The sequence below is a fragment of the Tubulanus polymorphus genome, chromosome 10, assembly GCF_964204645.1.
Source record: "Tubulanus polymorphus chromosome 10, tnTubPoly1.2, whole genome shotgun sequence".
In the NCBI taxonomy this organism is placed as follows: domain Eukaryota; kingdom Metazoa; phylum Nemertea; class Palaeonemertea; order Tubulaniformes; family Tubulanidae; genus Tubulanus; species Tubulanus polymorphus.
Window position 1 is genome coordinate 11,034,839 of NC_134034.1, and position 26,123 is coordinate 11,060,961.

General features: G+C 40.6%; 6 protein-coding genes across 9 annotated transcripts in view; 3 read left to right on the top strand and 3 right to left on the bottom strand.

Annotated features, from left to right (window-relative positions):
• LOC141912022 (sepiapterin reductase-like) lies at positions 1-2,186 on the bottom strand. The gene is made up of 3 exons (XM_074803183.1): positions 1,651-2,186; positions 842-994; positions 1-720 (listed from the first exon to the last, which is right to left on the bottom strand). The coding sequence occupies exons 1-3, from the start codon at positions 2,180-2,182 to the stop codon at positions 593-595; spliced, it is 813 nt and encodes a 270-aa protein (XP_074659284.1). The 5' UTR covers positions 2,183-2,186; the 3' UTR covers positions 1-592.
• A 549-nt stretch (positions 2,187-2,735) lies between these two features.
• On the bottom strand, positions 2,736-4,897 carry LOC141911893 (sepiapterin reductase-like). Its single transcript, XM_074802984.1, has 3 exons — positions 4,262-4,897; positions 3,752-3,904; positions 2,736-3,303 (listed from the first exon to the last, which is right to left on the bottom strand). The coding sequence occupies exons 1-3, from the start codon at positions 4,794-4,796 to the stop codon at positions 3,176-3,178; spliced, it is 816 nt and encodes a 271-aa protein (XP_074659085.1). The 5' UTR covers positions 4,797-4,897; the 3' UTR covers positions 2,736-3,175.
• A 335-nt stretch (positions 4,898-5,232) lies between these two features.
• LOC141911938 (ubiquitin-conjugating enzyme E2-17 kDa) lies at positions 5,233-7,806 on the top strand. Of its 2 annotated transcripts, none has more exons than XM_074803055.1 (2): positions 5,233-5,322; positions 5,976-7,806. In XM_074803055.1, exon 2 carries the CDS (start codon positions 6,033-6,035, stop codon positions 6,474-6,476), a length of 444 nt encoding a protein of 147 aa, XP_074659156.1. In that variant the 5' UTR covers positions 5,233-5,322; positions 5,976-6,032; the 3' UTR covers positions 6,477-7,806. The 2 variants fall into 2 exon arrangements, with proteins under 2 accessions (XP_074659156.1, XP_074659157.1); XM_074803056.1 differs by having other exon boundaries at positions 5,979-7,806.
• Positions 7,807-8,779: 973 nt separating this feature from the next.
• LOC141911669 (glycylpeptide N-tetradecanoyltransferase 1-like) lies at positions 8,780-16,508 on the bottom strand. Of its 2 annotated transcripts, none has more exons than XM_074802664.1 (12): positions 16,385-16,508; positions 16,075-16,216; positions 14,957-15,095; positions 14,764-14,888; positions 14,271-14,362; positions 13,987-14,103; positions 12,910-13,189; positions 11,977-12,048; positions 11,608-11,706; positions 10,755-10,919; positions 9,860-9,997; positions 8,780-9,489 (listed from the first exon to the last, which is right to left on the bottom strand). In XM_074802664.1, exons 1-12 carry the CDS (start codon positions 16,492-16,494, stop codon positions 9,469-9,471), a joined length of 1,500 nt encoding a protein of 499 aa, XP_074658765.1. In that variant the 5' UTR covers positions 16,495-16,508; the 3' UTR covers positions 8,780-9,468. The 2 variants fall into 2 exon arrangements, with proteins under 2 accessions (XP_074658765.1, XP_074658766.1); XM_074802665.1 differs by having other exon boundaries at positions 9,860-9,993; positions 10,751-10,919.
• LOC141912043 (calaxin-like) lies at positions 16,260-19,692 on the top strand. Its single transcript, XM_074803212.1, has 9 exons — positions 16,260-16,295; positions 16,773-16,900; positions 17,008-17,109; positions 17,196-17,276; positions 17,355-17,459; positions 17,858-17,943; positions 18,035-18,100; positions 18,743-18,847; positions 19,320-19,692. Exons 2-9 carry the CDS (start codon positions 16,834-16,836, stop codon positions 19,359-19,361), a joined length of 654 nt encoding a protein of 217 aa, XP_074659313.1. The 5' UTR covers positions 16,260-16,295; positions 16,773-16,833; the 3' UTR covers positions 19,362-19,692.
• A 551-nt stretch (positions 19,693-20,243) lies between these two features.
• Positions 20,244-26,123, top strand: part of LOC141911841 (rho GTPase-activating protein 21-like) — a 41,377-nt gene continuing 35,497 nt past the window's right edge. For both annotated transcript variants that reach the window (XM_074802908.1, XM_074802909.1), the window contains exons 1-2: positions 20,244-20,367; positions 21,180-21,333. In XM_074802908.1, coding sequence (XP_074659009.1) covers positions 21,283-21,333 — 51 coding nt within the window. In that variant the 5' untranslated portion in view covers positions 20,244-20,367; positions 21,180-21,282. The remainder of the gene's footprint in view (positions 20,368-21,179; positions 21,334-26,123) is intronic.

The following is a 26,123-nucleotide window of genomic DNA, read 5'->3' on the forward strand; positions in this document are numbered from 1 at the left end:
TTGAAATACGATACATGACATTTATTTACTTTCAAAACTTTCTGACATGATTATAAAAATGCATAGATTGTAAATAGCGGTAAATCTTTCATCGTAAATATCAATTTATACACGCAGTTAACTCCGGAAAATACATTAGAAAATTAGAAAAATCATTTTGTTTTTGTCTGAATTAGTAAAAAATTTGAGTCGGGGGAGGTTTACTGCATAACTTATTGCGACTATAATATAAAAAGAAGATCGCCACAGCAATTAATACTGTTTTACTGAACACTTACAATCACAGAGTTATAACTGGAATATCCAACATCACCGTCCACTGATACCCTAAAGTTTGTAAAATGTAAAATACAATTAACACCTTCGCTGCCAGCTTGATGATACAGTGCTGCCCCCTAGTGCCACTACGAATATACCAGTAGGTTGGCACTGGAGTAAATGTAGCCAGCAGCGAACGTCTGACGTTAAAGCTTTACGGTTCATAGTTGGTTAACGTAAAATTTTGATTCATTGATATGATTCACTGCTCACTAAGATCGTACTAATAACATTTGCTATATCCCTCGATAGATCACATTCTGAGGTAGATATTCTAGTTGGTATCGGAAACGTTGTAATAGTCGACGTGATCTCCCGTTTCAAACGTGTCGCGTTCTAGAACTAGCACCAAACGTCGAGCGGAATCCATCGGGCTTAACAGACCTCCCTTCTCAAACATATCTGAAATAAAATCGTAATCAAAAATCTCACCAAAAAACCTTTTCATGTATTAACACTTTGCAGAGTCCCATCCCAGTTCATGAGTAATCTAAGATTCAAGGTTTATTTTTCAAAATCCTACCGTTAAAGCCTTGTTTCAGATCATTATCAGCCGAATCACAACGCGCTTGTTTGTGCATATCGGTATCGAGTGGTCCCGGCGCGTAATTCAAAACTCGTAAACTCGAATCCTCGGCCGCGAGCGTCCGGAAAAACATCTCACGAGCCGCTTTACCTGCAAGTAAACAAATAAATTAATTCTTCAAACTAGACTGCGATGTAACAGCCGCTCTGATTTGTGCATAACCAAGGTCTGATTTAAGCACTTGTCCGATTGCCCGGGACAAGTACGTGTATATTCTAATCAGGGCAAGTAGGTTATCATTATCACTTGTCCACCGCGCTAGTGAAATTCAATGTCAGAAAACTTTTTTCCCACTCGATACAACGGATGATGGTGCCACCAATCAGACTGCCTGTATAGGGCAAGTAGTTTTTGGAGGGGGCAAGCGAAATTTCAGATATGCTTGCCCCCCCCCCCCCCCCCCCCCGGGCAAGTGGCTTTCATTCCTTTGATCGGACCCTGATCACCATAAGCAAGGTTACATAATTCTTTAAATCCATGCAGTCTTATTCTTAAAATAATCCCTTCTTTCTATGATTTCTAGAATCTGGATGTTTAATCATAAACAACTATGTGAATGTCAAAAAAATTTGATAAATGGTTGGATGATTCCAGTATCTAACCTACACAGGGCTGGCGGCTCAAATCGGCACAAGGCATTAAAATTTGCACCTATTTTTCAAAGGGTTCAGGGTCGTCCCCGGAGAAATCTCTTTCAAATGGATGCATTTCACAAGTGAAAGGCACTCGAGTCCCATAATACTCACCGGTGCAATAAAGTGACCATGATTTGTACGGCTGAACCGCGCTAGATGATGAGATATTGACAATAATTCTACGACTGACAGTCGACTTCGAAAACTTCTCTAGAAATATCGAATTCAACACGATACATGACGTTAGATTCAAACTCCAGTATGACTGAAGTTCGGATGAATCGTTGAATTCACGAGCGTGTTTCGTGATATCGCCTAAACTGGCCGCATTATGGATCAATATCGCTTGTTCGTAACTATCAGCACCGTCGCTCTCTAAAACCCCGTCAAATACAGCCCTCAGTTCACCGCCATCAGCTGATCCCAGATTTATACCGGCGACGGTAACGCCCCCTGGAGGTAGACCCTTTATTTCGGCCTTCGTTTGCTCTAACCCGTCGCGATTTCGAGCCAGTAAGAGTACATGCGACCCGGCACCGATTTTTTCCGTCAGGCAAAGAGCTATAGCGCGTCCCAGACCTTTACTGGCGCCCGTTACAGCCACTAATGTCTTCAAGCCATTCTTCAAGCCGCACGACGCCATATTGAATATTTAGTGCGTAGAAACCCCGTTAGGGCACCGTGAGGTGCTGCCACCTAGTTCACGTGAGAGTGACTACTGTCGAGGGTGAAGAATGTATGGAAAAATGAAATTATTATGAAACTTGTACTGATTTTTCCTTGCTGTAACAAGAAATGAATGAATCTTAAACTTGTTTTTTTCAAGATAGATTCAATTCCCACCATCAAAAGGGCTTCGCTAGTTCAAACACATCTGATTATATTTGTGTTAATAGGTCATTTAGACAACGTATTTCAAGTTCGAATAGTAATTAGAAACGACTGTAAGACTGTTGTACATTATGGAATAGCTGAAGGGCCATTGCCAGTTGCTAGTTGCAAAAAAGCGAAGTTTTATAAACAAATGAACAAAACATAACTTTTATTTGTGAAAATATCGATATCCAATATCAGAAACAATTGCTGAAATATGTTCCTGGCGCGTGCCTTCATCGCTTCCATACCAAATATCTTATCTCCTCGACAAATCCTCCGATTGCATCATTATGAATGAAATATAGTAATAAGTAACTGATTGTTAATCAAAATACATAGGCCTAAATCTTTTTATTTTCAAAACTTAAAATACCTCACGATTCATAAATTATAAATAAATCTTTTTTTCTTAAATAAAATGGAATAATATATAAGGCTTTTTATTTAAGCAACTCGAATCAACACGGATCGAAATGCCGATTTATTTAAGCAACGCGCCTACAACGATTTGCCTACATTTGTATGAATCATATGATTTAAAAAACCAATTATCAACACAATTAATACTGTTCTACTAACACAACACTGATAATCACACTAATGACTGGAATGGTATCAAATATTTCGTTCAGAACGGCACCTACAGGTTGGCACATGATTTATTTGTAGTCGCCAACATTTTGGCTTTAAATTCAGCTGACTGGCATAATTGAATATTGCGTATTGTATCTGTTGGAAGCGGTTTCTCTTTGTCGATAGACTAGTTGGTATCGGAAACGTCGTAATAGTCGACGTGATCTCCCGATTCAAACGTGTCGCGTTCTAGAACTAGCACCAAACGTCGAGCGGAATCCATCGGGCTTAACAGACTGCCCTTCTCAAACATATCTGAAATAAAATAACAACCAAATCGTAATCAGAACTATCACAAAAAATTTTTCACTGCTCTTCCAAGATGGACACAAGAGTCCCAGTTAAATAGTAATCAGATTCAAATTTTATCTTAAAATCATTTAAGCCTAGAACCGTTGAAATGGGTTCAAAACTGTGTAGGTCCTGAGCTGTGGAACAGGGTCCTAAACTGTGGAACTAGGTCAGAACTGTGGAACCTGGTACTGAACTGTGGAACCTGGTACAGAACTGTGGAACCTGGTACAGAACTGTGGAACCTGGTACAGAACTGTAGACGTGGGTCCGGAACTGTAGAACTGTTGGGTCCTGAACTGTGGACAGGTCCAGTAACTATGGAACTAGGTCCAGTAACTATGGAACTGGGCCCAGAACTGTGAAACTGGGTTCTGAAGTATTGATGTTGTTATATACTGGTAAATCGTACCGTTAAAGGCTTGTTTCAGGTCTTTATCCCCGGAATCAGCACGTGCTGTTTTCTGCATATCGGTATCGAGTGGTCCCGGCGCGTAATTTAAAACTCGTAAACTCGAATCTTCAGCCGCGAGCGTCCGAAAAAACATATCACGAGCTGCTTTACCTGCAAGTAAAAAACAACTGAATTATCTTGAGCAAGAAATGCAATAGCCCTAGGGAACCACAAGCTCTATGCCAGCTTTCCTGTCGGATGGCATGAGCGCAACGTTTCTCATTTGTAAACATTTCTAAACAAAATCAAATGTTAAAGAAATTTAACGCAGAGAACTACTAGTGCGACACCTGGTGGATCCTCACTTGCCATGAGTGGAATCTTCAATTGCCAGAGTAGCATTTAGTTCCCTATAGGACCAAATGAAGCGGTCACTCTTATTGGTCCATATGGGAGGTTTTTTTAGCTAATTAACCAATGAAAACTAAGATCGAGATCACAGAATTGGTTGAGTCGTATAATACTCACCGGTGCAATAAAGTGACCATGATTTAAACGGCTGAACCGCGCAAAGTGACGAGATATTGACGATAATTCTACGACTGACAGTCGACTTCGGAAATTTCTCTAGAAATATCGAATTCAACACGATACACGACGTTAGATTCAAACTCCAGTATGACTGAAGTTCGGATGAATCGTTGAATTCGCGAGCGTGTTTCGTGATATCGCCTAAACTTCCCGCGTTATGGATCAATATCGCTTGTTCATAACTATCAGCGCCGTCGCTCTCTAAAACCCCGTCGAGTACAGCCCTCAGTTCACCGCCATCAGCTGATTCCAGGTCTACACCGGCGACGGTAACACCCCCTGGAGTTAGACCCTTTATTTCTGCCTTCGTTTGCTCCAACCCGTCGCGGTTTCGAGCCAGTAAGAGTACATGCGACCCGGCACCGATTTTTTCCGTCAGGCAAAGAGCTATAGCGCGTCCCAGACCTTTACTGGCGCCCGTTACAATCATAAACGTCTTCAAACCATTCTTCAAGCCGCACGACGACGCCATCTTGACAGCAATTTGGGCAATGTTAAACTGATGTCAAACCGAAGTAGTACCGGTCCGAAAAAACAAAATGGCGGCTTTTTGAACTGTAGAAAGGGTCTATTGAATTGGTCCAGGTTTAGGGTAAAAGGGTCCAGAGGATAAGTGACAAGTAGCTTCTTGACACAGATGTTTAAATTTCCCCATAATAGATTCTTACGTAATTGTTCAACCACCGTAGTCAACAAAATGTCAACAAAATATTTCTCGATTGTATCAAATTTTTAAATTAAGTACAAGAGTTTTCAGTATTTTCTTGTTTTCTTTCTGCATTTTGTTGTCAAGAGCAAATAATGTCAACAATATATTACTACTGTGCAATAGAGATACTGATTTGAATTGGATTTAAATTGTATTTACTACCGCGTCGGCGTAACAAAGTCATCATATTCACGTCACGTGACCACTTCCTCGATTTCGAGTTGTGTAAAAAAAAATCCACGGTGCGATTTCCCTTTCAATCAGCCGTCGCTGCTAATTGATTATTCAGGTAATTAGTCATATCGTTAATTAAGCTGTTTCAGTCGTAGGTTCATCGTGTATTCAACTCCCGATCTGAGTAATTCTCGGCCTTGGGGAGAGTTTTGGATTCTCAGAAATAACGTCACGCTTCAGCGAGCAAGTTCACCCTCGCTCGACCACCACCCACCGACGACTTCTCTCTCCCCCTTCCTCGGCAGGGATTCGAACCTCATAGCATCGCGACTGCCGCGGTAGCACCGGTGATCTATGGTCAAAAGTGGTTGAAAACTGACACGACCGAAAAAACTCCGGGAATCAGAAGAATCTAGAAAGAATCAGGAATATGACAAATTCTACTAAACTTATATGCTTTATCGACCACACGTTTTTATCACTGTTAATTGATTCATAGTAGAAAATGGATGAATTGAATTTTAAACCTTGAAATTTATCTGATTCATTCGGGCGGGGAATTTTGTCAGTGACTGTTTAATCACATCGAAGAATCATGGAAAACTCCGAAAATGGCGCAACCCTTTAGAAAATAACTAATATCTTTTAACTACTGATATTTCCACCTTTTTTTAGCCAGAATGGCCACGCCGACCCCACATTCTGGAGCCTCCCTGAAAACGCTATCGCCTATAAATCACTCATCTTCAATATCGTCTTGTCTTTCAGAAGAAGTTCAAATCTTGCGAACGAATTTAATCGAAACCGGATAAAAACAGATAAAAAATGGCTTTGAAACGTATCAACAAAGAACTACAGGATTTACAGCGCGATCCGCCGGCTCAGTGTTCGGCCGGTCCGGTCGGCGATGACATGTTTCACTGGCAGGCGACGATCATGGGTCCGCCCGATTCACCGTACCAGAACGGCGTTTTCTTCCTGACGATTCACTTCCCGACCGATTACCCGTTCAAACCGCCGAAAGTGTCGTTCACGACGAAAATCTACCATCCGAACATCAACAGCAACGGTTCGATCTGTCTGGATATTCTCCGGTCGCAGTGGTCGCCGGCGTTGACCATCTCGAAGGTGCTGCTGTCGATTTGTTCGTTGCTGACCGACCCGAACCCGGAGGACCCGCTCGTGCCGGACATCGCGCGAATGTTCAAAACTGATCGCACGCGTTATAACGAAATGGGGAAAGAGTGGACGCTGAAATACGCGATGTGATCGCGCGGCCGGTTTTTTTTCTTTCCCGACGGCCGGACGAACGCATTCGACGCGTTAGATAAAGTAGACTGCACTGATTGCCTTGGAGTCGAACGAGAGTACAATCAACCTCCGATATACCCCGGCGTCGGTAGATTTAGGATTTTTGGCTGGTATATCGGCGGTTCATTATCGACTTGTTGCAAAAATGATTAAACGCCGAATGTTTTCTTCTCGAGAAAGAACCTGGTGTTCGGCAGGGGTGTGTATTTGGGCGTTGACTGTATATCGTAACTTTTCCTGCTCTTTATTCACGCGAACCAGCGTTGTCGCGTGCTGCTCAGTTACTCGCGGATCCAAACAACTCAGTTATAAACCTCGTCACTCCTCGTCAGGGCTACCTCTAGTGAGAGGACCCAAGAGGCTGGAACCCTCGGCTTTACCTCCGAAGGCTCACGACTCGGTCCCGATGAAACTTATTTAGAATCTAGAATTTATATCTAATTCAAAATCTAATTTCGCCGATATACCGGATCAACGACCTTCCTTTCGCGCTGAAATCACTACAAACACGCCACCTATCGGTCGAACATAACACTAAGGCAGTTAACGACGGCTGAGTAACGCGAAGTGAAGACAACGAATTAAGCAGCGGTTTTTTCAACGGACGTTTTTTGAAAACCACGACATTTCTACGACCAGAAATGAAACAAATAACCTTCGGACGCGAATTTTTTTTCTACAATGTATAAATTAGGGCGAGTTTAAACAGCATTGTGTTGTGGCATTATTCTAATATTTCAAAATCTAAAATTGTTTATCAAATAAATGTGTGTGTGTGTAGAGGGAGTATACCTGTATTTTTTTTTCTCCGGAGAAAATGCCGATATTTGGTGTTTAGGTAACTAGTCGAGTTTGTCTAACCGCATTATTCTCAATACTAACCTTTCGAAGATGCTTATACAGTATCCGTAACTTTCTACTTTAATTTTGAAATTCTCTTCGAAACTTGCGTTTTGTATTTTTATCTTATTCTCTTGAAGCAGCTGCAGCTGCAGAAGGCATCGGAAACCGGTTTCACTGTTACTCGATTTTCAAATTCGCTACTCGTTACTCGCAGTTTTCAATAAACGAGTAACAATCGAAATCGTAACACCCGCAGGCCCTGGATTTATTCGTAAAGATCCCCCTATGACATCACTAACTACCTAACGGTGATGTCATAAGGGGAGTTATGGAGGCAGCCATCTTTTCTGCGGGTAAAGTTTCATCACTGATGCAGGATTTTCAGCGTGGAATTTATTGCTTTGTTTTTAAATTGTATTAATTGTGTATAGTACAATAATAAAGTGTCTACTATATTTCACTAAATAAGTTACTTTCTTAGTTATTTGATAAATATCTCGAGCTACCGGTAATCAGCGGGCCGTCATTCAGTATACTGCAATGAAATTTGCGATCAGTTCATTTCTATAACTCTGGTTTCTGTTACTGTTAGCTTGATCACGTAATGTGTAGGCTGGATAGGTGGCCAGCCGAGTCAACTTTTCAGCTTGGCAGAAATGAGAAACTGGGCATCAATCTTTATTGGCCTTATTACTTTGGACAAACTTCAGTACGCCATGCAGCTGCCAGTACCCTATACCACAATTTGCGGTTCTGTCTCCAGTCGGACTGTCTGCGTCTGCTGTCTTAACTAGGTCCCTGCAGTTGTTAAAGAAAATGCTGTTAAAGGAGCTTGAAATTTGAGCAATATGCCCACAAGACTGGTTCAATTCTTAGAAATAGGCAATTAGAAATGTTTTTATGGACTATGGCTGAATTAATACAGTTGGGACCAGGATTTATGTTCACCCAATTGGGCAGTTACAGAATTAGAAACATAGTCTGGGAGCATTGAGGAAAAAAATATACTACCAAGTCTACTGTAATTGAGAAGTGAGGGTAGGTACGGACAGCAGATTATCTGAGGGGGTAGGTACGGACGGCAGATTATCTGAGGAGGTAGGTATGGACAGCTGTGGTATTATCTGAGGGGGTAGGTATGGACAGCTGTGGTATTATCTGAGGGGGTAGGTATGGACAGCTGTGGTATTATCAGCGGAGGTAGGTATGGACAGCTGTGGTATTATCTGAGGGGGTAGGTATGGACGGCAGATTATCTGAGGGGGTAGGTATGGACAGCTGTGGTATTATCTGAGGGGGTAGGTACAGATTGATAGCTAAACAAGGACAATAGAAATATCAGGCAACAACGACAAATTTTCAGTTTTTATATTAAAACAGTTTATTTAACAGTTATTTAAACAACAGATTTTCCCAGGAACTGAGTGCATTACACAGCAGTCTTAAAGCAGTCAAGCCTTAGTCAGCGTTAGGGACCGAGATGAAATACCACTGATCTTTGATTGAAGTCGAAGACTGTATCACAATCATACGCGATTTATTAATTATTTTAACCCTTTCAGTTTGTCGATTAATATGTGGAAGTGCAGAAGATAATTTTAAAATTCTAAAACCATTCCCCAGTGTGTTGCATAACTGGCACACCGCTATAGTGCGTCTACTCCGCGGTGCGGTGTATCGTTAGTTACTAATATTTCACTACGTTTGACAGGTGTTGCCATCTTTTAATAGAGATAAAAACTAATTATAACATCAATACACCGCGATGCAGTGTACTAACAAAGTCCATCACCGATTTATACTCCGCACTGCGGTGAAGACGTACTGAAAGGGGTTAATAATTTTAGTTGGATAGCTATGATTTTGTTTTACGTAGGTCAACACTTTGTGAATTAATTACTGGTATTGTTTTTTCAGTGCAGGCCGACATGTTTACTGGGATACTGAATAAAATACACCCCCCTCAGGAGAGCAATCATCATCATCATTATATTATCATAATTATTATCATTAATTAGCGTAGAAAATGAGATTTTTCTTTCGGTATGAAATTTCTTCTAATATTTTTACATAATAAATTCATCAATTTAATACAAATATTCATTTATTACTGTAGCACTAAACCAATCTGAAAAATACAAATAAACAAATTATAAAACTTCAGTATTGAGCTTCCCTCTCGCGAGCCTCTTTCCACAACCCGGGGTTCTTACAGATCAGACAATCTAAAATTCCCAATGACCCAATATTCTCTGATTAAATTACCATGTATGATAAATCCTCATTGAGGGCTGTTTCTTAACAAGAAGTTCCTCGTGCCTCTCCTCACCAGCAAGAATAACAAGACACCAAAAATTCACCAAATCCCTGACTTATCCTTGAATTTTCAAGACTAAAGTCAGATTTTTCCCGCAGCAAGAAAACGAATAAGGAACGCCCTCTGTAAGCACCCCGAGGCGACCGGGGCCCTCTCAACCGAGTATTTCGCGCACACTCACCTGAGATGGTTTCATAGCCGGACATTTCCAGTTGTAGAGGTAATATTGAAGATTTCCGTCGCCGACGCCGAACTTCAAATCTTCCAAAAACTTCTCGTTCTCCATCAAATCCAACGCGTTGAAAACATCGAAGTCTTTCTACAATAAAACATCGACGTCGCATTCAGTTACAGTATGCGGTAGAATCTACAAGATTTATACGATCAGAAATAATGTAATTTAACTTTGAAGAGAGGGATAACAGAGAACTGTGGAACTGAGTCCATCCAGAACTGTGACACTTGGGGCTGAACTGTGGAACTGGGCTCATAAATGCGGAAATAAGTCTAGAAATGTGGAACTCACTGGGTTCAGAGCTCTGGAAATGGGTGTTGAACTGTAGAACTGGGTCTAGAACTGTGGAACTGGGTTCAGAACTGTGGAACTAGGTTCAGAACTGTGGAACTGGGATCAGAACTGTGGAACTAGGTACAGAACTGTGGAATTGGGTCCTGGGCCCAGTTTCACAAAAAAGTTAAACTCAAATTCTAGGTATAATTGCCATTGGTTACTTCATTTCTTCAATGAGGACAACAATTCAAACTTAACCGTTTAAGCCTTAAACTTTTTCGTGAAACTCGACCCAGAACTGTAGAAATGGGTGCTGAAATGTGGAGCTGGGTTCAGAAATGTGGAACTGAGGCCATCCAGAATTGTGGAACCGCTGTTGAACTGTGGAACTGGGGCAATAAGTGTGGAACTGGGTCCTGAACTGTGACACTTGGTCCAGTTACTCAAAAGTTGGGTAAAGATAACCGGGGGATAGTAACAATGATCTTCTAATTGTCAACTATCCACTGGTTAACTCCGTGCAACTTTTTGAGCAAGTTGCTGCACGCAGGAAGTGAATACGTACTTGTTTAGCTACGATCAGAGCGTCTTCCATCAGATCCTTCCACGGCGTTCGAGTCGTCACGTTATAAAACGAATACGCCGCTTTCAGCGTATTGTACTGAGGATGACGCATGATCGTCGACGGCAACGTGTAAAACGATATAAAATCGGTGAAAACACCGTCATTCTGAAACAACACGACAATAACGCAATTACACCTGTCACCCCTTTAAACATCATATATCATCCATACTGTACCCACCTCCCCCTTCAAATATTAGTATCATCCATACTACAACCCTTCCCATCAGATATTGACTATTGAAGTGTTGGACGATCAGTTATTGAAAGTTCGCTGGTGAAAATGTCCGATGTCTGGTGTTTTTAGTTCATTTTCAATTAAAATGCCTCGGGTGAAGCACTGAACACGTGTGAAGTGTGTGTGAACAAATCAAATCTAAAAAGTCTATTTAAAAATTAGAAATATTTCGGGTGGTCGCTACCACCCTTCTTCAGTCTTTTAGACTGAAGAAGGGTGGTAGCAGGTACCACTTTGGCAACCACCCAAAATAACCTGCTGTTACCACCCTTCTGCTACAACTGGTAGCTGGTAGCAACCACCCGAAATATTTCTAATTTTCAAATTTGTTCATACATTGTTGGATTTTTTACTCATCGAGTCTTTATCATGGATATTGTGATTCTTAAACGATTCAACATGTGAAGTGTGAATGATCAGTTTTTGAAAATGTGCCAATAAAATGTTTAATTTCTGTTACTTGTATTTCGTGTATGTGAAATGAATGCCTTAAAGGGGATCAGGTCAAGGCTGCGGGGGCCGGAGGCATCAAGAGTTGATTGATTGCGAAACTGACCTCGACTACGTAACTGTTTACGATTCCTTCGCGCGGTAGAAACCAATGACGGAATTCGGCTTGCGTGAAAATCGGCGACAGATCAAATTTCTTTAAATACTGAAAAACATTTAGAACGAAAAACTATAATCATCTGTAGCAACCAGGAACATTCATTTCCTTAAAAAACCCACAAATCACACAAATCAATAACCTTGAACACATCAGGGAATGCAGTTGCTGAAAAATTGGTTAGAGTTAACCGGTGCATACTTGACATAGTGACAGTTGAAAGTTCACAGTTACTACGGTTTTTATCCACCGGTTAACTCTAACCAATTTTTCAGCACATTTTCAGCAACTGGCCCTGGATAAATGAAAGCAGCGTACCTCAGTGACTAGTTTGAAGCCTTTAGGCACATCAGCAGGAGTCAACTCACGAAAACCAGGAGTCTTCGTGTTCTAGAAGTAAAAAAAAATTTCATCATACCATTTAAAAGAAATCAACTTTTAATTTGGAAACTGTGGAACTGGATCTCGGCTAACTTGCATTTTATTTTCGAGTTTCTTAAGTTTTCTAAGTACAAAAGTATTTTCACAACTTTTCTGAGGGCATGTATCAGGTACTTTGTAAACTCAACTATTTCGTACTAACCTCAGGTACTTTGTAAACTCAACTATTTCGTACTAACCTCAGGTAGTTTGTAAACTCGACTATTCCGTACTAACCTCAGGTAGTTTGTAAACTCGACTATTTCGTACTAACCTCAGGTAGTTTGTAAACTCAACTATTCTGTACTAACCTCAGGTAGTTTGTAAACTCGACTATTTCGTACTAACCTCAGGTAGTTTATAAACTCGACTATTTCGTACTAACCTCAGGTAGTTTGTAAACTCGACTATTTCGTACTAACCTCAGGTACTTTGTAAACTTGACTATTTCGTACTAACCTCAGGTAGTTTCATAAACTCGACTATTTCGTACTAACCTCAGGTAGTTTGTAGCTCGATTATTTCGTACTAACCTCAGGTAGTTTGTAGCTCGACTATTTCGTACTAACCTCAGGTAGTTTGTAAACTCGACTATTTCGTACTTACCTCAGGTAGTTTCGTAAACTCGACTATTTCGTACTTACCTCAGGTAGTTTCGTAAACTCGACTATTTCGTACTAACCTCAGGTAGTTTGTAAACTCAACTATTTCGTACTTACCTCAGGTAGTTTCGTAAACTCGACTATTTCGTACTAAAATCAGGTAGTTTGTAAACTCGACTATTTCGTACTAACCTCAGGTAGTTTGTAAACTCGACTATTTCGTACTAACCTCAGGTAGTTTGTAAAGGCGAACGGTTCGTTGCATCGTCATGTTGCGGCTGAGATGCGAGAATTTTATATCGATCAGTTTCTTCGGATTCAACGACCGATGCCAGTACCGACAGGTTCCGACCGGTTTCGGCAGGACGACGCCGGCCGTGTAAACAGCCTGAAACAAACCCTCGCAGTGAACGCGTCTCGTGATCTCTTTTATCAAAACCGGCGCCACGCGTTTCGATCGCAGTTTCTTATGAACGCAAAGGAAGTTGATTTCGACCATGTGCTGCTTTCTTAAAATACGAGAAAATAAAATCAGGATAAGAATAATAATAATAATAATAATAATAATAATGTCACATTTATATAGCGCCTGTTTCACTAATAATAATGTTCACCAGCGCTTTGTATGGTAGTGGTGCTGAATTCACAGAATATAGGCTTTGCAGAAAAGCAAATATTTTACTCTCTGTTTGAAAGTGTTGATTTCAGTTATATTGCGTATATTTCCTAGGAATCAAACACAGCAATCAATTACAAGGCTTAGATTTCAAAGCAGTCCGAGCTCATTTTCATTCTACATCCAATCCATCTGTTTCCAATCCAACAACTTACGACCGGTCTAAGCTCATTTTGGTTCTATAGCCTATCAAGCAACTTAAGACCAGCCTAAGGTAATTTTGATTTTGGAGCCAATCTAAGAACTAAGGACTGGTCTAAGCTCATTTTGGTTCTATAGCCAACCAAACAACTTATGACCGGCCTAAGGTCATTTCGGTTTTGGAGCCAATCTAAGAACTTAAGACCGGTCTAAGCTCATTTTGGTTCTATAGCCAACCAAACAACTTATGACCAGCCTAAGGTCATTTCGATTTTGAAGCCAATCTAAGATCTTAAGACCGGTCTAAGCTAATTTTTTGTTCTATAGCCAATTCAACTACCTACTTAAGACCAGTCCAAGGTCATATTCTTAGCCCTACAACTAATCTAACAGCTTGAGGCCATCATCTGACCATTTTGGTTCTATAACCAGAAGACTATTCATTCTCAGCACCACTACGCAACTTTTGTCCCAGTACTCTCAACTTACTTGTCATATATTTTGATATGTGCCGGAACTGCGCTGATAAAACAAACTAATTTCTTGCTTTTATTCACGCGTACACCGCAGTGCCATTGTTTCCTCCATTCGGGAGGTTGTAACGCCCTGTAACATTAAACAACAATTATAACATCCGTCTCGAACAATTAATGAAGCACCCATGACCGATATTAACCCTTTCATAGCCGACTAATTAATACCCAAAAGTGCTGGTGATAATTTGAAAATTTTTAAAAATTTCAAAATCCGGCCCCCAGCTCGTCCTCACTTACCACTGCAGGAATTCAGGTGAATAATCAAATCTAAACATGTTGTCGTCATCTTCCACATAATTCTCATTCAGCAATGTATAAAGTTCCTTCAGCTAAAACAAACAAATCCATTTAAAATCGAAAACCATCGATCTAAGCATTTTACACGCAAAATATCTTTGAATCTTTGAAACTGCCTTCCCGACCCCCTTTCCAAACTAGCACTCTTCTCTACAATTCTAAAGCATTGTAGATGTTTTCATCGTAGATCCCTCAATTTCCTGATTTTTCTTCAACAGGGGGGTCACTTTTATCTGACTTGCTTTTTCCCTGACGTGCACATATTGTTTTCCCTAGAAACTCAATTTACGTGCGATCTGGCAATCTCAACTTAAATTTCCCAGACTTTTAGCTATTTTTTTTTTACAAAATCCTCGACTCGACGGGTAAGCGGTCATCTCGTTTAAGATGCCTCTTTGTTATTGGAAAGTTTTTAATGATATGGAGTAGTTACCTGTAAAGGGTCAGTGATATCGAGCGTATCCCAGTAAAATCCACCAGGTAGCGATAGCGTCTCTTGACGAATGTCGTCTTTCGGTTTATCTTGTTCAATCGGACAATTCTCATCAACCGTCTCATCTACAGAGAAAACAAACATGAAAGTCTCGCGACAGTCGTCGTCGTTATCGTCGTTACCTATGACTTACTAATTTTCGGAACCGGTTGCGTGCTCCAGAATTGGAAACTCTTTTTCGACGCCTCCTCGATACTCTTCGGAGCTCCGACCATCGCTTGTTGCATATTCAATAGTTCCATAGCTTTCTGTATGTCCTGCAGCACCGGCACCTGATAATACGTATCAAAAGAGTCTTTACTTAACGTTTTTGCTCCGATATATAATTCGTTCTAAAATAAGTCTATATTACACAAGTAAGATTACAAACTTATACATGTCATATGAGGAGCGGTGTGGCCGAGTGGTTAGCCAGGTCGTTGGTTCGAACCCCGTACATGGCAAGACACTTATCCTCATTGCCTCTCTCCACCCAGGAGTAAATGGGTACCCGGTCTAATAGATGACTCCTGAGCGCCTAGCAGCTGCTCGGATGTTACCTCTCCCCAGGGAGAGATGACTAATACATGGAATAGAGTTATAGGCTGGGGTAATAATACCAAGTTTGGAGCACATTCGAACAGACTCTAGTTTGGATACCTGCGCTATATAAATGTCAATTATTATCATACCACATGCTACACGGCACATTTTAGACATATTTTTACAGATGTGAAAAAAAAGACAAAAGATCTAAAAGTAGTCGACATGTTTCAAATTGGATGAGTCGAAGTCAAAAGTTAAACAGATAGCAGACAGGAAGTTAAATATGCTTTGTTGACACTGCACAAGGAAATGATGGTTTTATTGCGGTACACACAGTTAGGGTTTAAAGGCGAAAGATTAAAAAGTTGGCCCCGAAGGTGATCTGATATTTGATGATGTCATAGGGTGAATAATGGAGGCAGACACTAGACAATCTGATGATGTCAAAGGGTGATTTATGAGGGCAAACAGAACACAACCTGATGATGTGAGGCAGACACTAGACAATCTGATGATGTCATAGGGTGATTTATGGGGCAAACAGAAGACAATCTGATGATGTCATAGCGATATTCATGGATGACATTGTTTCTCCAGGACAGGTTCTAGAGGAGCGGCCACCTCTTTCATTTTTACATCCACCCCTCTAAAAATCAGCGACCTCTTATCTGCATTATTGAGACAGACGCCTAAGACAATATTATGATGTCATAAGGGGAAACGAACCTTTGATGATGACGACGGTTCTCCGGATGTTTCCCCATTCGCTGTAGATGTACTAGCCACTGTTCCGTCTGCCGGTGGTGGCGCCACTTGTTTAGGTTTCTTCTTTTTGTTCTTTTTTTTCTTAGCAGCCGACGCTTCCATGCTGAAACAAGAGTGAGGGCCAAGCAGAGAATTATCTAATGGTTCAATGTCGTGTCGCTAGATGGCAGCACGACTCGCCGGTAAATGTTGCCAGTTTTTGACTTATTTAAACCCGATTTAAGCCGTAAAAATTGAAAATAGAGACATTGTTCGAAAGAACTCGTTTTACCTTTTGTGATTCTCGATGTTTTCTTTAACTGTTTGTGCGTTAACGGTGGTTTTATCGGCGTTTTCCACGGGATTTCCGCTATTTTCCGATGAGACGGCAATGTCCGCCATCTTGGATCGGTGAATATCGGGACTCGAAGGGCGGCTCCGACCTTATCGATGGGTGAATGAACAATTTTAAGTATAAAGCTAGTAATTTCATCTTCTTTCTAATTCAAATAAACTACTTGACTTAAGCGCAGTGTAGTGAATCTGTAATCAAAAAATAGATCAATAAAATTAAATTGACAAGGTTGCGTAAAAAGTTACAGCGACGACGAAACAAACTATCACTTCCGGGTCGAGGGTTGACTTGGTTACCTATAAACAATAGATTTTTGACAGAGCAGAAACTGTTGACAGTCCTCGCGTATTTCAACTAGGAATAAGATTAAAGGGCGATTTTCTAAAATGGCTGGTAGAAACCAGAAGAAAACGATCACTCAACTGTGTGAAAAAACCTACAAATCTACTCATTGTAAGTGTCAACAAACACCAAAAATCTTTAAGTTTAAACATAGAAGTGAATGAAGGCGTCAACTCTTGTTGATTTTTTATCATCAATCAATTATTTTTATTCTGCAGTCTCGAAGCGTGAAGCCGAATCGTTGCTCAATATGTTCCAGTGTTACACGCAAGGTGACAAATTTTCAAACCAATCAATTTCTTCTGATTCTAAAGATCAAGGTGCGTCGTCTACTTGTTGGATCTGTCTCCAGTTCGAATTTACTTCAATCTGATCAGGTTTTCATGGTAACTAGTTCTACTTTCAGCTAAACTCATGGACAGAAATAAATTTCGTGACATTTTGAATTATACGTTTAAAATGACAGATGATATGTTGATGGACAGAGGTAAGGTATATTCCTCTGTCTACACGGCTAACCCCATAATTGAATCTGTTTTTGAATTTGATATTGTTTTATTTTCAGTATTCCGAGCATTTGATAAAGATAATGACAGTTATATAAGTATGACCGAATGGTTGGAAGGGCTGTCAATTTTCCTACGCGGCAATTTATTGGAAAAGGCTCGCTGTAAGTTGAGTTCCATCTGCGAAGCCACGCCTGAGTGGGTTTGATTTGGTTCTAGGTCCAGTTCTACAGTAATTTGGGTTCTATTTTCCTACAGTTGTGTAGGTTTAATTTGACTATGAACCCAGTTCCACAGCTGTTTGGGTTTAATTTGACTCTAGACCCAGTTCCGCAGTTGTGTGGGTTTAATTTGACTCTGAATACAGTTCCACAGTTGTGTGGGTTTGATTTGACTAAACCCAGTTCCACAGTTGTGTGGGTTTAATTTGTCTCTACATCAAGTTCCACAGTTGTGTGGGTTTAATCTGAATCTGAACCCAGTTCCACAGTTGTGTGAGTTTAATTTGACCTTGGACCCAGTTCCACAGATTTACTCATATTTTGCATCGTTTTTTTTCTAGATTGTTTTAATGTTTACGATCTGAACAATGACGGATACATTTCACGCGAAGAAATGTTCCACATGTTGAAACACAGTCTCGTGAAGGTAAAATCAGAAATTGAAAACCCCAAAAAATTATATCCATTTCGACAGGATGTGAACTGCCATATATTATTTTTTTTTCGAATTTCTTTAGCAACCTACAGAGGAAGACCCAGATGAAGGAGTGAAAGATTTGGTGGAGATAACTTTGAAGAAAATGGTAAATGAAATTTAAGAATAATTCAATGTGCACTTGCTTTAGATCTACAGTAGACTTGTATTCTGAAAATGATTTTGAATATAGTTTCTGATCTACTGTGACTGAGTTGTGATAACTGATATTGATCTCAGTATTTCAGACTAAATGAACAAATCCTGCAGTTGATGATAAAACAGTTTAGGCTAAACAAAACTGATACCTTGTTTCTCTGCAGCGGCCGGGCCATTTTCGTAGAATATGATAAGATTTGTAAACAGTTTTCTATAGCGGGAGGGTCTGTTATGGTAAAATTGACCACGATTTAAAGAAAAGTAATGTATAGGGTAGATAGGCGGCCGGCCGGGTCAACTTTTAAGCTCAGCTGAGCGGAGAAACATTTTTTTAGCCTTATTCTGACAGTTTCGAAGTTTTGACTAATCTCAGAGAAACAAAGAAAAAAATGTTCTTTTTTTCATTTCTCCGATGAAAACTCGGTAACTTTTAAAATAAAATGTTGAATCATAAACTGTGTTGTTTGTTCAGTAAGCTGTCTACTGTATTTCTTGTTCTTGCAGTGGTAAATGGTGTTTGTTTGTCTATGAACTTTATCTGTCTATATGATTGGTAACTGAATTATTAATCATTGATCTGATTTTCTGACAGGATTTGGATCACGACAGTCGGTTGTCGTATAAAGATTTCGAAGAGTCGGTGCGTCTTGAGGAATTGCTGCTCGAAGCGTTTGGCACATGTTTACCCGAAGAAAAGGTCAGTTATCATCATCGTTAGTTAACAAAAAATAATTAATCATTGATCGCTTAAGAAATTTAGTTAGTTAAGTTGGTTTCCTTAGAAATTCAATTAAAAAAAAGAAAAACCAGGTGTTAAACTTTTCGACTCAATTCTATGAAAGATTTTCCTTAGTAGGAGTAGTGACGTTTAGACTCAATTGTATGAGACATTTTCAAAACTAAGAGAGTTGTGACGTTTAGACTCAATTGTACGAGACATTTTCAAAACCAAGATAGTAGTGACATTTAAACTCATTGAAATTCTTATGAACCATTTTCAAAAAATAGGAGTAGTGAAATTTCAATTCAAATTTATCAGCCCTTTTCAAAGCAAAAGTTTAAATAACTGGTAATCAATGATGTCATAAGGGGATTGTAAGGAAGGGGATGTTTTCAGGTGGTACATTCGTCATCCTTTAAATGTAAGATTTCATTCTTTTTCTTTTCAGGCAAAGGAAGCTTTTGAAACATTAATTGAAAAGAATAAATAATTGTCGGTACAATTTCTTATTTCGAGAAACCGAGATTTTTAACATAAATGAATAAATTCTATCTAATTAAGGGATTAGTGTATCTTTTACTAAGTATGAAATGAATTGGTAAAAAAAGTCGACGTACATTTTCTTGACTGTTTATTTTGGACTAAATATTTGTGAAATCGCAGTAACTACTATAAGATCTCAACTAAGATAAAAAGATTCTGTTCACTGTTTGTCACTCTTATTCCGTCGCAGCCATCCTCCCATGGTTCATGTATCGATTTCTGTTGTGTAATATATTTTGATCAATGGTGATTATTTGTAAATAAATTATTATACACTACAATAAGCCTTGCGTTAGTTCGATCTTTTATAATCGAATTATATACTGACTATACATTGGGTGCATGACCCCCGGCGTCCCTCCAGGGCCCCCAGATCCGTCCGTGCTTAGATTATCCCCAGCTAATCTAGTCAGATTGAACCCGGGTCTTACTTTCATCGCGCTAAGTGAGCAGACGAAGTATGGACATTGGGTGGGGGGTTTAGGGTGCCCCTCGGGAAATTGACTGAAGAAGAACTCATCTCTGGGGCTTTAAAAAAGTTTTCTTTGCAGAAAGAAATTTTCCCGATATTTTGCAGGGCAGAATCGAATTCCAATCGGCATGTCAACAGTCCCCACTCTAAATCCGTACTTGGGTCGGATTTTTCACATCTAATCCACTTTACTTCAATGAAAGCGCCGGTACCTTACCGGCCCGCTCAAACCTGATAATTCAGGATTAGTACCGCCTAGTGCTGCCATCTTGTTTGATAATAAAGTTTGAATTGAATTCGCTGGAACGAACCCACCGACCAATCAGCGATCGCGTTACAATTCGGGTTCGCCTGAAAACAAAATGGCCGTCGATTTTACGAGAAACTGAATTTATTTGCATTTTTCGATGTTTTTCCGTCAAATCGAACTCGGATATATTTACTATCAATACGGGTTTAGTTACGGATAGCTGCAGCGCACGTAAGTGATTCAAATTCAGTCTTTTGAAGTCGATTAAAACTTGAAAAAAGAGATGTAAAGATGTTTATTTCGAGTAAATGTTTGAAACTGACGACGCCGACTTCGGCCGGGACGGGAGACTCCTCCGCTCCCTCATCCCGGCTCTACAAGATACACGGCTCCGGTCCTGCAGGGCCGCGGGGGATCATGAAAAGTATCTTCAGCAGGCTCAGAAACGATTGATAGTGTCAAGGAAAAGGATGCATTTAGCTCTACGTCGTCCTTTCCGATAAAATAAACCTTGTCACTTGTGCCTGGTCTGGAGTAAGTGGGGCTAGACCTGTGCTGTCTTGCCGACTTATCTTATCTGTCAGTCGGGGGTGTCTACTGCAAACAAGTTTTTCAAGCGAATAGCTTCTTCAAGCCAAGGCTTTGGGTTTGGGGGCTAAAGACAATTTGAACATTTTTTAATGAACATAGTAGCCGCTGTTCTGTACAAGACGGACGGTGGAGGATTTAGGGTTCTTCAGGAGTTCAGGTCGTCAGATTTCGGTTTCATCACAATAAAAAAAAAGTTAAAACTTGAATTTTATTTTAATCACTAAATTGGTAATGTTCGATTTCCGACGAGGACTAAAATTCAAACTTTGAAACTGATTTTAGCTGAAATTTTTTTGTAAAACTGAAGGTTCCAATATCAGCCGTAAAAAGAAATTTGTCAGTTTGCAATTTTGAGTTTATTGGTGAAAATATAGCCATGATTATTGATATTGCATGCTAAGTGAAATAAAAAAAAAACCTTTGTTAAAATGAGATTATCAATTTTATTACAGATTGCGTACAACGATGGATAATCGTCATTATCGGCCTAACAATCGTATCAAAGCCGGATTTAATTCAAAATCAATCATTTCAAAATAAATCGCAAAGTTTTCAATGGATTCCACGACAGCCTGGGCATCGTCATCTACAACGCCACAGTCACAGGTAGGCTTATTTACAACCCCTCGCGCCCCTCTCATCTCCCAAACAAGTCTATAAACTGCGTTAAAGTGGTTTGAATTGACAGTCAAAGATTTCCTCATATTCGCAAAAGAATTTTAATGGTCAACCACTAAAAGGGCTATTTTGTACCCAGGGTCCAGTTCCACAGTTCCGAGTTATGATTTAACTCCGAGTTAACTCATTGAAAATGAACTAGATTTAACTCAAGAGTTAACTCTCACTCACAATTGTGGAACTGGGTCCAGGTCAACACGTACCCAGGGCGACCAGTACAAAGGTTAACTTGTACCTTGTACCGACCAGTAGCCACCTGGGTTAATTTAAGCCGAGGTCAATTTGTGCCCAGGTCAACTCACCACCCTGGTCAACTCGTACACAGGTCAACCGGTAAAAGGGCTACTTCATGCCCAGTTCAACTGGTGCCCAGGTCAACCAGTACAGAGGTTAACTTGTACCTAGGACAGCTTGTAGCAACCTGGGTTAATTAGTGCCCAGGACCCAGTTCCACAGTTGTGAGTTAACTCTGAGTTAAAGTTAGTTCATTTTCGATGAGTTAACTCTGAGTCAAATCTTAACTCGGAGCTGTGGAACTGGAACTGGACCCAGGTCAACTTGTACATGGGTCAAATTATCTCTTGTGCCCAGGTCAACTCATACCGAATTATATTTTGTGTATTCCGGAAACAAACACCGTGAATTAAGAGGACCCCGCCCAACCGGTTGGTGTTTAGATCTAAAAAAAGAAAATAAAACAGGTTCGTTCAGTGTACATGGATCTATATTAGAACTGTGACTACCTCGAGGGGCTGTTTATTATTAACCGTTGAGCTGACGGGGAGAGAGAGAGAGAGAGACTGTGACTTATTGATTTTAAATCATCGATATTCGAAAAGCTCGTGTTCAATACGCAACAATGATAGCTGTTGTCATCGCTGATAGCTGCCGACGCTGTTGTCTTTGTTTCAAATTTTTTTTCAACGGAGAAAATCTGAGAACAAGATTTGTTGGTCTTGTCGATGACTACTTGACCATCCTTGCTTGCCAGGGTTTGATTGTCTCCCGTCAAAGGGTTTGCTGCGACCAGGGTTTGCACGATACCAGCGCGTGCAGGTCGTTATGGTATACAATGCCTCTAGCTCTCTATAAACCATGCACCTGACATAAAAATAAACATATTTCAACTTTACCTTTACTGCTCATCACTCACTCGCTCGCCGCAGCCTGCTCTGACATCTCCCAGGGTGAAAGGAATTTACAAGGTCATCGTGTAATAATGCAATAATGTGTTGTATATATACCATCCATTGTAATACTATCTTATGATCCAGCACTTGAAAAAAATCATTTTTCAAAATTATCTGTTATTTTCTGGCTGGCATAGTTAAGGGTGTCCAGACCGAATTATGGGCAGTGGCAGACAGATATCCAGGCTGGTATCCAGTATAGGGCAGCAGGTGGATACAGGGTCATTATCAGTCAGGAGAAAGGGTCGCAGATAGACCCAGACATTTCCCTGGCATCCAGTGAAGGGTTGCAGTTAGATCCAGACATGTCCCTGGCATCCAGTGAAGGGTCGCAGGTAGACCCAGACATGTCCCTGGCATCCTGTAAAGGGTTGCAGTTAGACCCAGATATGGCCCTGGCATGCAGTTAAGGGTCGCAGTTAGACCCAGACATGGCCCTGGCATGCAGTTAAGGGTCGCAGTTAGACCCAGACATTTCCCTGGCACCCAGTGAAGGGTCGCAGTTAGACCCAGACATGGCCCTGGCATGCAGTTAAGGGTCGCAGTTAGACCCAGACTTTCCCTGGCATCCAGTAAAGGGTCGCAGATAGACCCAGACATGTCCCTGGCATCCAGTAAAGGGTCGCAGTTAGACCCAGACATTTCCCTGGCATCCAGTAAAGGGTCGCAGTTAGACCCAGACATTTCCCTGGCATCCAGTTAAGGGTCGCAGTTAGATCCAGACATGTCCCTGGCATCCAGTACGGAGCTGACAGACGAACGTCTCTAGATTAGAGACACACGCAGATTATTGATTGCCAGTTTTTGTTAATGTTTGTCGTTTGTTTCTGATCAATGATTAACTACGATCATTAACTACTGTAGATAAACGACTATTAGATGCATTGATTTCTCATAAAACATCCCCTCGTTCTCCTCCCTCTCTCCTCCCTGTCCCCCTGCGGCGTCTCGGTCTTCGATCATTATATTCTCGTTAAGCGCTGATCGTCCTCTTCAGACCTGACCTTTCATTTTTCGTAATTTCGTAAAGACGAACGAATTCGTTGCCAGTTTTCGTTTGAACGAGGATGCCAAATTCGAATATAGAAATTCTCATGGTTCATCCGCGTCCAGATGATAGAAGCTCCTTTTCGGTTTTCGTAGACAATTTGTGACTGTCTAATTCTGGCAAATAAAACCCACATTGAAAAAAAAAAACTATAAGAGGATTTTTTTCAAGATCTTCTTTTAGTTTTTGTTTGATTTTGAGTTTTATTCTTCTGTAGAAACCTTTTTTTTCGGGCTGAACTATAGGCCTATTGGTATTCGAGAGTTTTAAAGATTTTTATAGAATATGGCAGTTTATGGTACAGATTTCTCATTTAACGCGATTAATTTCAAGAACTAATCTTAAAACTTAAGACCAGTCTAAGACTAAAAAAACTTAAGACCGAAGAACACTTAGTTCAATGGCTAATCTAACAACGTAAGACCGGTCTCAGGCCATCTCAGTTCTATAACCAATCTGAAAAACTTAGGGCCAGTCTAAGACTATCATAGTTCAATAGCTTGTCTAACGAATTAAGACCAGGCTTCAGATATAAGAACAGTTTTCTCGGGAGCTCTAGAAATATTCCAGTATGTTCTATATATATATATATATATGTATCAGTGAGTGATAGAATGAATCAATTATCACAAACATTGTGTACCGCAGTTATTATAGATATATACTGGCCCAGATCTCCGTTAATAATCGACAAATATTTTAATGTAACTCAATCCTTCGGTCAGTTATGTATTAGTCCGTTATAGCACCACCAGATGGCGTCACTAGTCATCCGGCGTAAGGGGGCAATGCTACCGAAGTGACAAGTGGGTGTAAGTCCTGCCGGCTACTAACACTTTGCGGGCAACACTTAAAGGATTCTGGCCCTATTTTGAGGTTGAACAATCCGATAGGGTTGGTTTTGGGGAAACAAAATCAGCAGCGAGTGACAAGGGGGTTCGAGTCCATGCCAGCTACTTACAGTGTCGGGCAACACTTCTAAGACTGTGGTCCCGTCCTCGGGTTAAATGAACGATCTAAAAGGGTTAGTTTTGGCAAACCAAGATCTGAACGTAAAGCACGATAGACAAAAGAAACAGAAGTATTATGGGCCCAATCTTGTCGGGTATTGCAGGGCTATTGAGTTTGTTAATTTAATGAAATGATATGTGAGTAGGGTATGATGATAGCCTAACTCTCTCTCTCCCCTCCGGCGGCAGTGGTGGAGAGATACAGCACGCACGGAGCAGACGGTTTGAGAAATTATTGATTTTATGCAGTTACAGACAGCTGAGAGACGCACAGTGTCGTACAGAATCCACCCACGCATTTTCTCAATGTCACTACTACTACTGCTGCTGCTGGTACGAGTGTACCAGATCGCAGATGCTGCAGTTGCTGCTTGTACGAGCTTAGCAGATCGCAGGTACTGCTGCAGCTGCTGCTGGTACGAGCGTGCCAGATCGCAGATGCTGCAGCTGCTGCTGGTACGAGCGTACCAGGTCGCAGATGCTGCAGCTGTTGCTGGTACGAGCGTACCACATCGCAGATGCTGCAACTGTTGCTGGTACAAGTTTACCACCTTGCAGATACTGCTGCAGCTGCTGCTGCTGGTACGGGTGTACCACAGTGCAGGCACTGCTGCTGCTGCTGCTACTACTGGTATGAACGTACAGCCGTACCATTTTTGTCCATACCACGTCAATGCTGCACGTACGTGGTACTATTAGTGGCAGTACTGCGGGCAGAGTGAGCTCCTGTCAACTGCTGATTTTCAATAATTTACTAAATACGTTGTGTCCTTATTGATATGTTTGATGTGTACGGAAAGATGTTACTGAAATTCGTAACTAGGTTTGCTGAAAATTTGCGCATTTTCTGCGATATCTCGATAAAACGTTACTGAAAAACATTCAATGTTACTGTCAGCACAGCCTTCCTTGTACAAAGTATACATGTTTCTTTTATGAACACGGTTTGTCCCGATGGTTGTCTGTTCAGGTGCAGCAAGATAAGATAACATAACATAAGATCTGACTAAAATTGATAGGTCTATACAGGAAAGACACAAAATAATACAGGCATTGATCACTACAATTCTCATTAAAAATACAGTTATCTAAGTGCTTGACTGGCAAGCTGATGATCAGACCGTGCTGCCATCTGGTGGTAATTCACAATACCACATGTAACACCACAGTAGTTTGAATCTGATTTGAGAAGTTGTCAGTTCAGAGACGAGTCCTCCCCTCCAGTGTTCTCCACAACAGGTTTTAGAGCGGTGGTCACCCCTTTCATTTTTCACCCACCCTCTGAAGATCAGCGACCCTTTTGAAAATATCTGCTGCCACTACCAGAGAGTGGATGTCAATATAGTGATCAATGTTTTGGAATAAATTGAAATTATGTGGAAAAAAGAAGATTACCCTAAAATTAGGCTCTCAAGTTTCAGTATTTTTGGCAGGGAATCGAAAACCTTGCTTTTTCAGCAGACCCTTTTA